The following is a 16690-nucleotide window of genomic DNA, read 5'->3' on the forward strand; positions in this document are numbered from 1 at the left end:
GGCGACACCTACAACGTGCTGACATGAGGAAAGTTTCCAACCGATTTCTCATACACAAACAGCAGTTGACTGGCGTTGCCTGGTGAAACGTTGTTCTGATGCCTCGTGTAAGGAGGAGAAATGCGTACCATCATGTTTCCGACTTTGATAAAGGTCGCATTGTAGCCTATCGCGATTGCGGTTTATCGTATCGCGACATTGCTGCTCGCGTTGGTCGAGATCCTACGACTGTTAGCAGAATATGGAATCGGTGGGTTTAGGAAGATAATACGGAACGCCGTGCTGGATCCCAACGGCCTCCTAACACTAGCAGTCGAGATGACAGGCATCTTATCCGCATGGCTGTAACGGATCGTGCAGCCACGTCTCGATCCCTGAGTCAACAGATGGGGACGTTTGCAAGACAACAACCATCTGCACGAACAGTTCGACGACGTTTGCAGCAGCATGGACTATCAGCTCGGAGACCATGGCTGCGGTTACCCTTGACGCTGCATCACAGACAGATGCGCCTGCTATGGTGTACTCAAAGACGAACCTGGGTGCACGAATGGCAAAACGTCATTTTTTCGGATGAATCCAGGTTCTGTTTACTGCATCGTGATGGTCGCTTCCGTGTTTTGCGACATCGCGGTGAACGCACATTGGAAGCGTGTATTCGTCATCGCCATACTGGCGTATCACCTGGCGTGATGGTATTGGGTGCCATTGGTTGCACGTCTCTGTCACCTCTTGTTCGCATTGACGGAGCTTTGAACAGTGGACGTTACATTTCAGATGTATTACGACCCGTGACTCTACCCTTCATTCGATCCCTGCGAAATCCTACATTTCAGCTGGATAATGCACGACCGCATGTTGCAGGTCCTGTACGGGCCTATTTGGATACAGAAAATGTTCGACTGCTGCCCTGGCCAGCACATTCTCCAGATCTCTCACCAATTGAAAACTTCTGGTCAATGGTGGCCGAGCAACTAGCTCGTCACAATACGCCAGTCACTACTCTTGATGAACTGTGGTATCGTACTGAAACTGCATGGGTAGCTGTACCTGTACACGCCATCCAGGCTCTGTTTGACTCAATGCCCAGGCGTATCAAGGCCGTTATTACGGCCAGAGGTGGTTGTTCTGGGTACTGATTTCTCAGGATCTATGCACCCAAATTGAGTGAAAACGTAATCGCATGTCAGTTCTAGTATAATATATTTGTCCAATGAATACCCATTTATCATCTGCATTTCTTCTTGGTGTAGCAATTTTAATGGCCAGTAGTGTACTTTACGGAGCATCCAACCATTTAGCGCCTAGTGTAAGTAGGCTGTTTATGTTTTCTTATTGGCAACGTTACGTAGCGCTCTGTATGAAAATCACTGGCTGTGCTGTTTTATGTTTTCTTATTGGCAACGTTACGTAGCGCTCTGTATGAAAATCACTGGCTGTGCTGTGTGCAGTCTGTGGCTAGTTTGCATTGTTGTCTGCCATTGTAGTGTTGGGCAGCTGGGTGCGAACAGCGCGTAGCGTTGCGCAGTTGGAGGTGAGCCGCCAGCAGTGGTGGATGTGGGGAAAGAAATGGCGGAGTTTGGAAATTTGTAAGACTGGATGTCATGAACTGCTATGTATATTATGATTTTTCAACACTATTAAGGTAAATACATTGTTTGTTCTCTATCAAAATCTTTCATTTGCTAACTATGCCTATCAGTAGTTAGTGCCTTCAGTAGTTAGAATCTTTTATTTAGCTGGCAGTAGTGGCGCTCGCTGTATTGCAGTAGTTCGAGTAACCAAGATTTTTGTGAGGTAAGTGATTTGTGAAACGTATAGGCTAATGTTAGTCAGGGCCATTCTTTTGTAGGGATTTTTGAAAGTCAGATTGCGTTGCGCTAAAATATTGTGTGTCAGTTTAAGCACAGTCGTGTACAATTGTTCAAAGGGGACGTTTCACTAGTAGTAGTTTCACTGTCCTTCTACCTCTCTTCGCAGATGCTTCGCCGCTTTCGAGATACTCGTTCACAGGCTCTGCGTAACAGTGATTTGCTCTTTGTCAAAGTCGCTTATCTCAATGGATTCTCCCATTTGCACACGATATCTTCGCTAGGATGATCCGCAGTCCGTGTCTGCTCCTCTTACGTACCTTTGTTACCGTGTCACGTGCCTGCAACGCCACCAGGCGGCACCAACGTCGTGGTGGCCAGTGGTCATAATGTGTTGACTTACCAGTGTACTTTGAACAGCAGCTTACAGTGTTACAGGACGTCGCTTTTCTTTTTTAGGGCAGTTTACGTACCAGGGGTAGTGGTAGCCGTCTGAGTACCCGCAGTGGTGTCCCTGGCGACAGCAGTAGTCCCAGGCGCCCGCGTCGCCGCCCTCCAGTTCGCAGGACCAGAAGCCGCCCGCCACGTTCAGGCTGCAGAACGTCCCTCGCCGGCACGGCTGCCCCGACACCGTGAACCGACTCCACGTGTCCGAGCCGCCCGTGTGCGCTGAAAATGTATCAGTGCGCACTTAGGCTTTGACCTCAGTTGCGTGGACGAGGGTTTGTGTGAAGTAATGCCTCCGAATTTATGAGAAAACTCTTAAAGCTTTTTAAATAAAAATAGACATTAACATCTTTATTCTTTATGTTTATATACTTATTTCTCAACATAGTCACCCTGGCAACGAACAAACGTCTCCCAACGAGAGACCAGTTTGTTGATACTGTCCCTGTAGAATGTTTGTCTTTGTTGACGGAGCCACAACCTCACCTCTGCTTGCACTACTTCATCACTGTCAAAGCGAAGTCCTCGAAGCTGATCTTTCAGTTTTAGAAACAGATGACAACGGGATGGGGCCAAGTCGGGGCTGTATGGATGATGGTCGGTGACTGTGAACCCAGTGCGTCGGATTGATGTAGATATCGCTGCGGTCTCAGGCGCCTTGCCACGGTTCGCGCGGCTACCTACGTCAGAGGTTCGAATCCTTCCTTCACTCTGGAACCGCGCGACAGCTACGGTCGCAGGTTCGAATCCTGCTTCCGGCATGTATGTGTGTGATGTCCTTAGGTTAGTTAGGTTTAAGTAGTTCTAAGTTCTAGGGGAATGATGACCTCAGATGTTAAGTCCCATAGCGCACAGAGCCATTTGAACCATTAGAATCGTCCTTGGAGCATGGGTTTGTGTGTTGTCCTTAGTGTCAGTTAGTTTAAGTTAGATTAAGTAGTGTGTAAGCCTAGGGACCGAAGACCTTCGCAGTTTGCTCCAATAGGAGAGCGTGCTTCATGTGCGGACTAACTCTTCTGCGGTTAAAAACTAGATTACAGCACGATGTTCCTCAAGCACCGACAACTACTATGTGATCAAAAGTATTCGTACACCTGGCTGAAAATGACTTACAAGTACGTGGCGCCCTCCATCGGTAATGCTGAATTCATTATGGTGTTGGCCTACCCTTAGCTTTGATGACAGCTTCCACTCTCGCAAGCATACGTTCAATCAGGAGCTGGAAGGTTTCTTGGGGAATGGCAGCCCGTTCTTCACGAAGTGCTGCACTGAGGAGAGGTATCGATGTCGGTCGGTGAGGCCTGGCAAGAAGTTGGCGTTCCAAAACATCCCAAAGGTGTTCTATAGGATTCAGGTCAGGATCCTGTGCAGGCCAGTCCATTACAGGGATGTTATAGTCGTGTAACCACTCCGCCACAGGCCGTGCATTATGAACACGTGCTCGATCGTGTAGAAAGATGCAATCGCCATCCCCGAATTGCTCTTAAACAGTTGGAAGCAAGAAGGTGCTTAAAACATCAATGTAGGCCTCTGCTGTGATAGTGCCACGCAAAACAACAAATGGTGCAAGCCCTCTCCATGAAAAACAGGACCATATCATAACACCACCGCCTCCGAATTTTACTGTTGGCACTACACACGCTGGCAGATGACGTTCACCGGGATTTCGCCATACCCACGCCCTGCCATAGGATCGCCACAATGTGCACCGTGATTCGTTACTACACACAAAGTTTTTCCACTGTTCAATCGTCCAATGTTTACACTCCTTACTCCAAGCAAGGCGTCGTTAGGCATTTACCGGCGTGATGTGTGGCGTATGAGCAGTCGCTAGGCGATGAAATCCAAGTTTTCTCTCCTCCCGCCTAACTGTCATAGTACGTGCCGTGGATCCTGATGCAGTTTGGGATTCCTGTATAATGGTCTGGATAGATGCCTGCCTATTACACATTACGAAACTCTTCAACTGTCGGCGGTCTCTGTCAGTCAACCGACGAGGTCGGCCTGTACGCTTTGTGCTGTACGTGTCCCTTCACGTTTCCACTTCACTATCACATAGGAAACAGTGGACCTATGGATGTTTAGGAGAGTGGAAATCTCGCGTGCACACGTATGACACAAGTGACACCCAATAACCTGACCACATTCGAAGTCCGTGAGTTCCGCGGAGTGCCCCATTCTGCTCTCTCACGATGTCTAATGACTACTGAGGTCGCTGATATGAAGTACATGGCAGTGGGTGGCAGCACAAAGCACCTAATATGAAAAACCTATGTTTTTGGTGGCGTACGGATACTTTTGATCACGTAATGTACTTAAGTACACACTGCCATGTTACTCGCTACAATTTGGAGTCCTCTAGGGGCAGAGGGTTACAAACTGCGTCAGCGAAGCGGGAAAGTCTACAGAGTAATACGCGTGACATGTAATACCTCAACCTATATTGAGAACAGAATAAAATATTCGGACAATTTACCTTTCAGCATGTATAATGCATTTGGGTTTCGAACATAGTGCAAAATGAAACAACAAGTTTACTATTAACTGTCAGTAAGTCACGGTAAAGCCTAACCAACGATGTTCGCATTAGAGCGAACATAATGCTGTGAACGACCCCTTAAACATAAAGAAAAGAAATGACATTGATTTGAGCTTCAAGAGAGAATATGACCCCGTTAAATTAAACATAGATGGTACCTCTGTAGTTTGTGTAACAAACATAAAATTTACAAGAATGAATATTGATTCGCACTTCAAGTGGTGTGAATGCACCAAGACACTTGCAGATAGAATGTCATCACCATGTTATGCCCTTAGACTTCTATTATTAGCGTCTGACAGGCGGTGTCTTAGGTATATACTTTTCATACGTACATTCCGTCCTTAGTGATGGAATTCTTTTCTGGGGCACAAATGCGCAAAATAGGAACACGGTTTTCACATTACACAAAAAGGCCATACGAATATCAACCTAAAATAGTAATAGATCTCACTGTAAGGTTTTGTTCAAATAGTTGAGGATTTAACTACACCATGAGAGTACATTTATCAATCAGTTATGCACGTTAAAAATAATATTCATAACTACTGCACAAACAACTCTGTTCATGACTGAGGAGGACGATACAGACAGCATTTACATTTACCGATAAAGAATGAAAATAAAACTCAAACCAACGTTTTATACCGAGGAGAAAACTACACAATAAATCTTCCAAGGAGATTAAAGACATTATTAAAATAAACATATTTAAGCCGGTCGTTAAACAGTTCCTCGTAAGCAATATATATTCGACACAGTGAAAGATTACTTAGATAACACAGAGTAGTAATTAGTTATAATAATAATAATAATGTTATCCCGTGAGGGGATTGCCAACCCCCATCGGGCGCGTCCCCAGGTGGCGGATAGGGGAATGCTCGGCAGATATGCCGGGTAGGTGGGAAATAAAATACCACCCGCGGACCAAATGACAACCAAAACCCGTGCTGCGTCTGACTTGGAACAAGCGGCAGTATGGTCAGCGTCTGTCCACCAGGAGGTGCGGCTGCAAACATGCTCCAGGAACTTACAATCCCTGGTTCTAAACCACTAGCGAAAGCTAGAAAATAAATAACAAGCAAACATGACTCGTACAAGTAAAGACAAAATTACCCCAGGTGGACAATCCACCCACTGCAAAGTGGCAACCAAGCATTCGGATTCTGGGGAGCTTGGACTTATACGAGAGAGCAAGTCGGAGTGCTCTGGTAAACTACCGCAGAAAACACATACTTACATTGGCACCTTTAACATTCAGACGCTCATTCAAACAGGAAAATTGCACAACCTCACGACAGAATTAACTAAACAGAAAATCCAAATCCTCGCCGTACAAGAAACACGCTTCAGGGACTCAGAAACAGTAGACTATAATAATTACAGAATTTTCAAAAGTGGAACGAACAAGACAATTTGTAAAGGAGCAGCACTATTTGGCATGGCCTTTATTGTGGACAAAAAAGTTCTAGATTCAGTAAAGGATGTAAAACCCATCAACAATCGTCTTATGACAATGAGAATTAAACATGCAAACAAAAACTACACTTTCATCAATGTACATGCACCAACAAATGGGGACAACAAAAAAGAGCCCGAAAAAACGGAAAGATTTTGGGAAGAACTCGAAACAGAGATGTCAAAAATTCCAACAGAGGATGTGAAAATTTTGCTTGGTGACTTCAATGCACAAATTGGCAAGGACCGCAAATATAAGAAGACAGTAGGGGACTACCCCGCGCACAAATTTACAAATAAAAATGGTGTACGATTTGTGGAGTTATGCCAACAAAACAATCTCAAAATTATGTCAACCTCATTACGAAAAAAACCCAAAAAACAAAAAACATGGCGATCACCCATCCATCATCTAGGAGAATTCCAGATTGACCACATTGCAATATCATATGAGTACCAAAAAGAAATTCATGATGTACAAGTGCGCAGAGGCGCAAATGTTGATTCAGACCACTACTTAACTAGAATTAAAATTAAATTCACACCTAAAAGGAAATGTAACAGGAGAACACCCGTGATCCCGAAGTTCGACCTACACAGAATTAAAGATTCGAGGATCACAGAAAAATGGGAAGACCAACCTGCAGAAGAGTGGCCAAAATTTCGAACTAAAATCCTCAAAACAGCGAAAGAACTAATCCCACTACGTAAAAAACCAAAACACCCATGGTGGAACCAGGAATGTGAAGACGCTCTAGAAGAGAGAAAAAAAGCGTTTCAAAATTACAATTGCAACAAATCAGAAGAAACCCACAAGAAATTCCTTGAAGTCCGCAAACAAGCATCCAAGAGTTTACGGCAAAACAAACGGAAATATGTAAATGACCAACTAAAATCGATAGAAGACAACTTTAAAAATTACAACACACACGATTTCTATAAAACCTTTGCAAACCACATTAAAGGGTACTGTCCACAGAACCTCTGCTTCCGAAAATCAAATGGTAAACTGGCCTTAACAAATAAGGAAAATTGTGAAGAACTAGCGAAATATTTTTCAAAGCTTTTAAACTGTCCAGAACCTAAGGAGAGGTTTCCGAAAATACAACCAGAAACCGTATCAGAAAACTCAGCACCACCAACAAAAGAAGAAATTTATTCACATATCCAGAAGCTTAAAAATAACAAAGCATCAGGTGAAGATGGAATTGTAGCTGAACTCCTGAAAAATTTAGGTCCAAATTCACTCAGAGAAATCACACACATTATCCAAAATATTTGGCAAACCGAAAAAATCCCAGATGACTGGAAGATCGCACTAATTCACCCACTACACAAAAAGGGTGACAAATCAGATGTGAACAACTATAGAGGGATCTCGCTTTTACCAGTCACCTATAAAATTTTGTCAGCCTGTCTCCTGAAGAGAACACAAGAACAACTAGAATCAAAATTATCTGAATACCAAGCAGGATTTAGAACAAACAGGTCATGCCCAGAACAAATTTTTAACCTCAAAACCATAGTCAAAATGCGAGCTCTCAGACAAAAGCCATTAGTATGCACATTTGTAGACTTTAAGAAAGCATACGATTCAATAGATAGACCCTCATTATTTCAAATTTTAGAAGAAAGGGGATTAGATTACAAGACACGAGAACTAATAAAACAAACACTAACTGACACGAAGTCTAAAATAAAATTCATGGGAGAAATTTCGGAGCCCTTCGGCATTCAGACAGGTGTGAGACAAGGCGATGGACTCTCTCCTCTTTTGTTCAACATCGTTCTTGACAAAGTTATGGAGGAATGGGAGAAACAACTACGGAAAAATGAGTGTTGGAAACCAATTTCACTTGGCTTTTCCAAAAACAATCTTTACATTCCATACCTCGCTTTTGCAGATGATCTAGCAATACTAGCGGAGGATGAGCAGACCGCCATTAAACAGATTGACACACTCAAAGAATGTGCTGAGAAAGTTGGGCTACAAATCTCATTTGAAAAAACTGAATTCCTATGTTCAAAAGTAGAAATTGCAAGCTTAAAAACAAAATATGGCAAAATCAATAGAATCCCGTATTTTAAGTACCTCGGAGAATACATTGAACCAACAGGCCAAGAAATAGTATCACAGCAAAATCGTTTACAAAAAGTCAAAAAAGCATTCTGGTTAGTCCACAACCTCTACAACAAGAAATCCTTGTCAAGACAAACTAAAATTCGGCATTACAATACCGTCATAAAACCAACAGTCCTCTATGCAAGTGAAACACTAGTACTGAACAGAAAGCGAGAACTCGAAGACATCAAAAAAGAAGAGAGAAAAATCATTAGGAAAATTTTAGGAGCGAGACAGACTAAAGATGGCTACAGACTGCAAACAATCAAAACAACAGAAAAGTTTTCAAACATAGAAATTGATTTTAAGAAAAGGCGACTGAAATTCTTTGGTCATCTTAGCAGATTACCAGAAAACCGTTTGACCAGAAAGCTAATAAATTACGTAACCTCACTTAAAGCTTCAACACCTTGGATGATCGAAGTTAGAAAAGACCTCACCAACGCGGATATAACAGCAACCGATATTTCAGACAGAGATACTTTTAAGCACAAAGTAGAGAAGTGGAAAGTTTTACCAGAGCAACCAAAACAAAAACAGTACAGACCGAAGTGGTCAGAAGAGCGAAAGCAAGCCTTCTCAAAAAGAATGAAGATCTATTGGAGCAACAAGAAGAACCAGAAAAAAAGTTGATTGTCATTTGCTTAATGTCATTTGCTTAATGTCTTCCGTTATTGGGAGAATTCATAAATAATAATAATAATAATAATAATGTTATATTAATAATATTTCAAATTATATCAGGCGATGCTAAGGCAATCAGATTAGCAAATGAGAAACTGAAAGTAATAAATGAGTTTTGCTATTTGGGCAGTAAAATGACTGGTGATGACCTAATTGGAGAGGAAATAAAATGTAGACTGGCAATGGTAAATAAAGCGTCTTCGAAAAAGAGAAATTTGTTGAGGGGAAACTCTACCCTAAAACTTCAATTTTTTTCAAAAAACTTGATAGCTGTTTCACATCTTTGGAGTGTTTACCCTTAGATACTAAAAAACATTTAGCTATAGTCGAATTACAAGTACGTGCTAGAAACATTTGAAACATGGACTGCATGAGGCACATCGACAGCTGTTGATAGTATCTGTCCATCAAAGACTTGCATCTGATGCGTTACTGTCAAGATGCACCGATGACTGACACAAAATGCAAATGGAAATTCTCGCAGTGTCATTTGGTCCAAGTTTACCAAAGAAAAAAAATGAAAGGAAAAAAAAAACAGATACTTCTGGGTCTTATAAAAGGTGTTCAGCATGGGCTGTTTGAAGGAAGCAGGAGTCCCACTCTCCTGTATCGTCCTCCCAGAAAAAAGATCGTACTTATCTAGACATCAACGATGGATTAAGCAGATCACAAGATGCTGACTGGAGAAGGAGAAATTCTATAAAAAGGCTATCTTGGTCTTGAAACTACACGTAGAAAAGCCTTACAAGAACAGGAAGGGAAAACGTATAGTGCGGGTGAATTTTATCCTTAATATTGAGCAATCTCAATTAAATTTTTGCAGGAGGTAGTTTTGAGGTATTTGCATGTTTCTATGCATTAATATTATCGAAAAAGTAGTTTTTCTATTTTATAATCACATTTATATACCGATAATTAACGAAAATATAAGTTTGAAACTTGAAACAAATACTGAGAATAAACTAATAAAAAAATCAAATGGGTCTGAGCACTATGGGACTTTACTTCTGAGGTCATCATTCCCCTATAACTTAGAACTACTTAAACCTAACTAACCTAAGGACATCACACACATCCATGCCCGAGGCAGGATTCGAACCTGCGACCGTAGCGGTCACGAGGTTCCAAACTGAAGCGCCTAGAACCGCACGGCCACAGCGGCCGGCTATAAACTAATAACATTTCTCGTAAATTAATGCACAGAACTATTGAACATCCCTGTGAATGCGCATAAAAAATCTGGAAAGTGAAAATTGAGGTCTGCGTACCAAAAGCTGGTTTTCGAAAGTGCTACTAAAATCATATTAAAAATTCAAAACTCCAAAACGGATGAAGATCTGCACGTCAACGTTTGGGTGTTGCTACATCTTTATGTGACAGACATTATTTTAAAATTTGGTTGCAATAGGAAAACAGAACAAAAATTAAATTTTTAGGTGGAGTCTCCCCTTAACATCCAATACAGATTTAAGTTTTAGGAATGCTTTTCAGAAGGTATTTGTCTGGAGTGTAGCCTTGTATGGAATTGAAACGTGGACTATAAACAGGTCAGACAGGAAGGGAATAGAAACCTATTTCTGAATTCAATATTTCACTCTCTATAGAAGCACGTTAATTCAGTTTTTCAGGCAAGCATATGGAATCTTGAGATACAAAAAATGAAAACTAAAACCATAGGTACGGTCCTGATGTCAGATGATGGTATGTATATTATTATATTCTGAAATAATTTGTGTATAGTGTGTGTCGTTTGTGCAGTGTCTCAGATTATACTGACCGTCTTTATTGCTTTAATTTTTTCTAAAACGACCGGTTTCGATTCTTTATGAACCATCCTCAGGTCTGTAGATAAAAAGAACATAGGCCCCCTACCTAACAAACACATTCTCTACGATATTTTAGTGTTTTATTTCCCGATATTTGCCTAACTTCTGTCAATGCCTGACATGACACAAATTTTGCAAAAATTGATATATTGTCTTCGGAGAAAAGGCATTGTTCTTCTCATTGGACGCATTAAGAACATTCTCAGTAAAGTCATGGCACACGGAGGGATAGTACGCTGGATCAAATTTGGTAGGGTACATGCCTCCGCGCCTGTAATATCGGCTATCAGATACTCACGAATTCCCACTTGTTCTGGTACCCAACAGCATGACACCTCTATCCACTGTCTATGTAACTGGGACAGGGCGTACTGCATATTATGGACAATTTTATCTTTCGGGTACATATGCTGGGTAGCCTGTAAAGCGCAGAGAACCGAAGCAGATGAGGAATTTCATCCATGCTCACGTCTCATCTGATCTCCTGTCCTCAAAATCACATACCCCATCTGTCCAAAACGTTTAAAGACTGAATTAACAAAAAACTGAGAAAAGTTAAGATGGTGGTTTTAATGCGTCAAGTGTTTTACATGGTCTCCCCCCACTTGAGTGAAAAGCGCAGAACATTCATACAACTAAGTCAAACTATCAGGAAAGTCCTTCTTTACGATGTCGTTCAATTCGCGTGTCACATTGGCTTGAATGTCGGTTGCGTCGTCAATTTTATGCATTTTGACAGTATGTGGTTGCTTTGTATTGATAAAAACACGTCTTATAGCCTGTGACGATTTTTTCCAGACGAGAATCGTTCGCCTTTTGCATTTCAATATGGCAGCGGCAGGCGTCCGCGCGTCATTGTTTTCCTTCCGTAATCAAGGTGTGCAGGACAAACTTTACACACGCTTTTCTCGTCTTCTAAACATTCCGGAAAATGTCTTGAACATTTCATTTAGAGATGTTGCTCGATTGCGATTTGTGAGTCAACGACGTTGACACTCGATGCCACCAAGCGAGGTGGCACAGTGGTTAGCACACTGGACTCGCATTCGGAAGGACGACGGTTCAAAACCACTTCCGGCCCACCTGATTTAGGTGTTCCGTGATTTCCCCAAACCGCTTCAGACAAACGCCGGGATGGCTCCTTTGAAAGGGCACGGCCGACTTCCTTCTCCACCCTTCCCTAATCCGATGGGACCGATACCTCGCTGTTTGGTCCCCTCCCCCAAATCAATCAACTACTCGACGCCGGCGCGCCCACTACTGTACTGTCTGCCTACATCTGACTAGAGTTTGGTTCTGCCAAAAAACTACAGTTTGCTAGTTTTGTGCAGTACATAAATGACGACGTAAATGGTAGGATTATCAGTAGTATTGGTAGCATTGGTAGTGAAAGAAACATTCTGCTGTTTCTCGGCACTCACCAGGACGGAATACTGTAGAAGAAAATTAATTTTGGTTTCGTGACAATGAAAGTAGTCACATGGTGTCCAGAAACATTTGCCCACCATGAGCGAGATTTACCTGTGACAACAGCGTGAACTCATTACATTCGGTGTTGAGTAACGTGGTGCCTATGCCCGTCCGGTTAGCCGTGCGCTCTAACGCACGGCTTTCCGGATTGGGAAAGAGCGCCTGGTCCCCAGCACGAATCCGCCCGGCGGACTTGTGTCGAGGTCCGCTGAGCCGGCCAGTCTGTGGATGGTTTTTAGGCGGTTTTCCATCTGCCTCGGTGAATGTGGGCTGGTTCCCCTTATTCCGCCTCAGCTACTCTATGTCGGCGATTGCTGCGCAAATAAGTTCTCCACGTACGCGTGCACCACCATTACCCTACCACGCAACATAGGGCTTACACTCGTCTGGTGTGAGACGTTCCCTGGGGAGGTTCACGGGGGGCCGAACCACACAATAACCCTGAAAGAGTGGTTCGGTGTGGGGCGGCGGAGGGGTGACGTGAACTGCGGTAGTCGTCGTGGCGTTGTGGACCACTGTGGCTGTGGTGGAGACGGAGCCTCTCCGTCGATTCTAGACCCCTGGTTAACATACAGAACAATACAATACATACAACGTGGTACCCATAGCGTGGTGGCTAAGTGGCTCATACCCAGGAAAATTGAGTGGAAAGCTTTCCTCCAGTATTGGGTCTCTAACATCGATAACAAGGCTCCTGAAGCATTAACAGCTCTAGCCGCGCGGGACTAGCCGAGCGGTCTTGGGCGCTGCAGTCATGGACCGTGCGGCTGGTTCCGGCGGAGGTTCGAGTCCTCCCTCGGGCATGGGCGTGTGTGTTTGTCATTAGGACAATTAGGTTAAGTAGTGTGTAAGCTTAGGGACTGATGACCTTAGCAGTTAAGTTCTATAATATTTCACACACATTATAACATTTTTTGAACAGCTCTAGCGACGACTTTGTCTACGTCTGTCAGAAGTTGATAATCTGGCGTTCGAGAGACTAGACTTCTCCTGAGCTGAAGTCGCAGACATAATAGACATCGACGTTTCAATAGTTGTTTTACAAGTGGTTCTCGATTTTTTCCCAATCTCAGTAAAGGTTCCTGAGCTATATGTTTACTAGACTGTGGACAGAATCTACACTTCTGGATGTTATCTTGTAGACGAGTAGCCACTGCTTTATGATATACGTATGGTTCCACAGTACTCACATGTGGATTGTCTTGTTTTCGATGGTCCTTGTATTGTGCGCTTCCAAATGATGACGCATGCTGAAGAAAGTTGGTCGCTTACTAATTTTCTGTAGGTCACGTGGTCCTTCATATGTCCTCATTCAATTTCTACAGAGTTCAACGCTTCCGGTTTCGAAGGGAAGAGTAAGACATGATCACACACGTAAACAAGGCTGTCGAAATGAGGTAAGGCCCGACAGATATGCAACACACCTGATGTACTACAGGTAATGCGGGTAGCATCTTAACTGCTGAAGTCCTTAGGAAAAGTACCGTGGTCTACGCTTACTTATTGTAGCCTACAGTAGTTTTACAGCTCTACAATTGACTGCTCGAACGCACATTTGTTGTTTACAGTTCTCAGTTCAAGCTAAACACTGCAGTTACTGCACTGACGTCGTCTTTACACCACGAATAAAATCAGTCTTGGAACTCTATGGATGGACGATGCAGATGCCAGCATGAAATGCATAGTGCACATGTTTATGTAAACGCAACACTTTTTCAGGAATTTACCGCTGTTTTCAGGTGCTTAGTGATCTATACTCCCATAAATTAAACGTCTCCATCTGTTTTGTTTTGCATTTTTGCAGTAGTCTCTCATATACCAACATAATGTCAAGTTTTGTGTTCTAGTGGCAAAGTACGAGTCTGGAGACTGTACGGTTGCAGGATCGAACTCCAGTCAGACACCGGAATTTTTCAGTCTTCCTTTATATGCACCTTCATCTCTCAATGCCAGGAACGACACATGATTCGGATTCCACGTTAAACTGTAGGTCCCTTTCGCTGATAGGATTACTCGGGTAGGTTAAAGAGCTGCAAGTCGCCGAAGTGGCGACCAATTGAAAGAACTTGCAAACATGAAGCTGAACATCACTTTTGAGTGACTGTTAGCCAATAATGCCATACGAATCTACTTCTACTATTCCCTGCATACCACTTTTAGTGGTCTGCTAGTGCCATCAGTACGGAACTTCCAGAGGTATTAATATGATTGCTCGGACTAATCAACAAGGTGCGGCACATTGCTCTGTAACCTGGTCATGTTAAGTAAAGATGCCATGCAAATGAAGCAGGGTACTGGATGTGTGTAGCGAACTCGTGTGAGTCGGACTCGCTCGCCATTCACTTTTCTCGCGCCGCGGCTTCACTCGGCTGTCAGTTACTCACTCGCCTTCATAAGGGCGAGCATACGCCAAGTGACTCAACAGGTGCGCTATCACACGGACGTCTAAAGCCCGTTTTACACGAGCGACTTTCATGTCGGAATCGACTGTTCGAAGTGCGTGTGCCTTTCGTGCCTGCATGTAAATCAGCAGCCAACCACGATGTGTGTGTGTCCATGACGTCAGTGATCTACGGTTTGTGTGGAGCGTGGAGTTCTAAATTTCCGAGAATGCTGCACACTGCGCAGGCGCAGAAACAGAGGACTATGGCGGCGTCTGCTAACATCGGAAGTTCACCTTTTATGTCCGAGTTCACTCCTATTAAAGATATGGACTTCATGCTTTCGTGTCTTCTTCATCTTTACTATGTTGTTTGCTTTGTTTTCGTGACATACTGAAAAGTTTTATAAGGTCCTGTTTCTTTTCTGCTCGTGTTCTCCTACAATACAGACGAAATATATGGAAGGAAAAAGGTATTTACGTGTTCGAGTGAAAACCATACACAATGCATAAATAAGAACGTAAAAGTCGTAGGGAGATGGAGGTATTGGTGCAATTTTGATATCAAATTGATATGAAAATTTAATTGCGTAGGTTTCCGCGGCAAGAGTCAGTCGACATAAAATTTTCCGGGTATGGTATCACGTCATATTGTGTAAAACTACTGCTGGAGATCAGTAGACCCAGAAGTAGGCCACTTCAACCATGGCCGAAACGTTGGTTTTCTCCATTAGTATTTTTATACAGTATAACGCGGTATCATACCCAGAAAACTTTCATGTCGATTGATATGGAAATTAATTAAATTGATGAAGTAACTACCTCCCCCAAACACGCCCACACCCAGTCCCTGTTTTCGTTAGCCTGCACCTGCGTCCCAACCCTCTACCCCCCGCCACTCCCCTTCCCACACCTATCCTATTGGTGGAAATTTCGAATTCTGATGGGAATTACCAATTTTGGATGGGAATTTCTTTGTCCTAGGGCTGTGATTACGTCCAACCCCATCCCATATCCGGGAATTGCGAGAAATTAAAATTGACGGTGCCCTTTCTGGGACTCAAACCCTGGTCATTCTGGATGGAAAGCCTAAATGCAGCCCTCAACGCATGGGCACTTCTAGATGCAGTTGAGAAAGGTTAGGTTAGTGTACTTTATTTATTCTGGTTGGGAAACTGAAGAAAAGATTGGTCCAAATTACGTAATTAATCATACAGATCGGTCTGAATTAAACAACTATCTGCATAGCGCTGCATAAGGACTGCCTAAGATCACAATACAACTCAATAACTGACAATGCCATAGAACTGGTGTTATACAGATGCGATAAAATTTCACAGAAACTAGTGGCATGTGCACTCAAACTCCACACTTCACATTCAAGCTGGCAGGAAAGGGCCTGGGGTGTAAGGTATTATCTTTATTTTATTTTTTATTTTTTTGGTGATAAATATATTCAACTTCGTGCAATAGACGCGGGAAGCGGCTACAAGGGTAGCGGAGTACGTGTGGAGTGCACATGTGGGTTTTTTAGGTTAGAGAATTCACTCCCTAGGCCCGACAAGACGCCTCCTGAGACGCGGCAAGGTAGGCGTAGGCAAAATGCAACAGGGAATAACAGTATTAATGTGCTAGTAGTAAACTGCAGGAGCGTCTATAGAAAGGGCCCAGTACTGCTCTCATTAATAAACGGTCACTATGCCCATATAGTACTAGGGACAGAAAGTTGGCTGAAACCAGACGTAAACAGTAAAGAAATCCTAAACTCAGATTGGAATGTATACCGCAGAGACAGGCTGGACAGTGAAGGGGGAGGCGTGTTTATAGCGATAAGAAGTGCAATAGTATCGGAGGAAATTGACGGAGATCCGAAATGTGAAATAATTTGGGTGAAGGTCACGATTAAAGCAGGCTCAGACATGGTAATTGGATGTCTCTATAGGCCCCCTGGTT

General features: G+C 43.1%; 1 protein-coding gene across 2 annotated transcripts in view; it reads right to left on the bottom strand.

The window, feature by feature from the left end:
* LOC126249749 (uncharacterized) overlaps positions 1-16690 on the bottom strand; it is a 535036-nt gene that overhangs the window by 18993 nt on the left and 499353 nt on the right. For both annotated transcript variants that reach the window (XM_049951429.1, XM_049951430.1), the window contains one exon: positions 2285-2480. In XM_049951429.1, the coding sequence (XP_049807386.1) occupies positions 2285-2480 (196 nt within the window). The remainder of the gene's footprint in view (positions 1-2284; positions 2481-16690) is intronic.

Source organism: Schistocerca nitens, chromosome 3 (genome assembly GCF_023898315.1).
Source record: "Schistocerca nitens isolate TAMUIC-IGC-003100 chromosome 3, iqSchNite1.1, whole genome shotgun sequence".
Lineage (NCBI taxonomy): Eukaryota > Metazoa > Arthropoda > Insecta > Orthoptera > Acrididae > Schistocerca > Schistocerca nitens.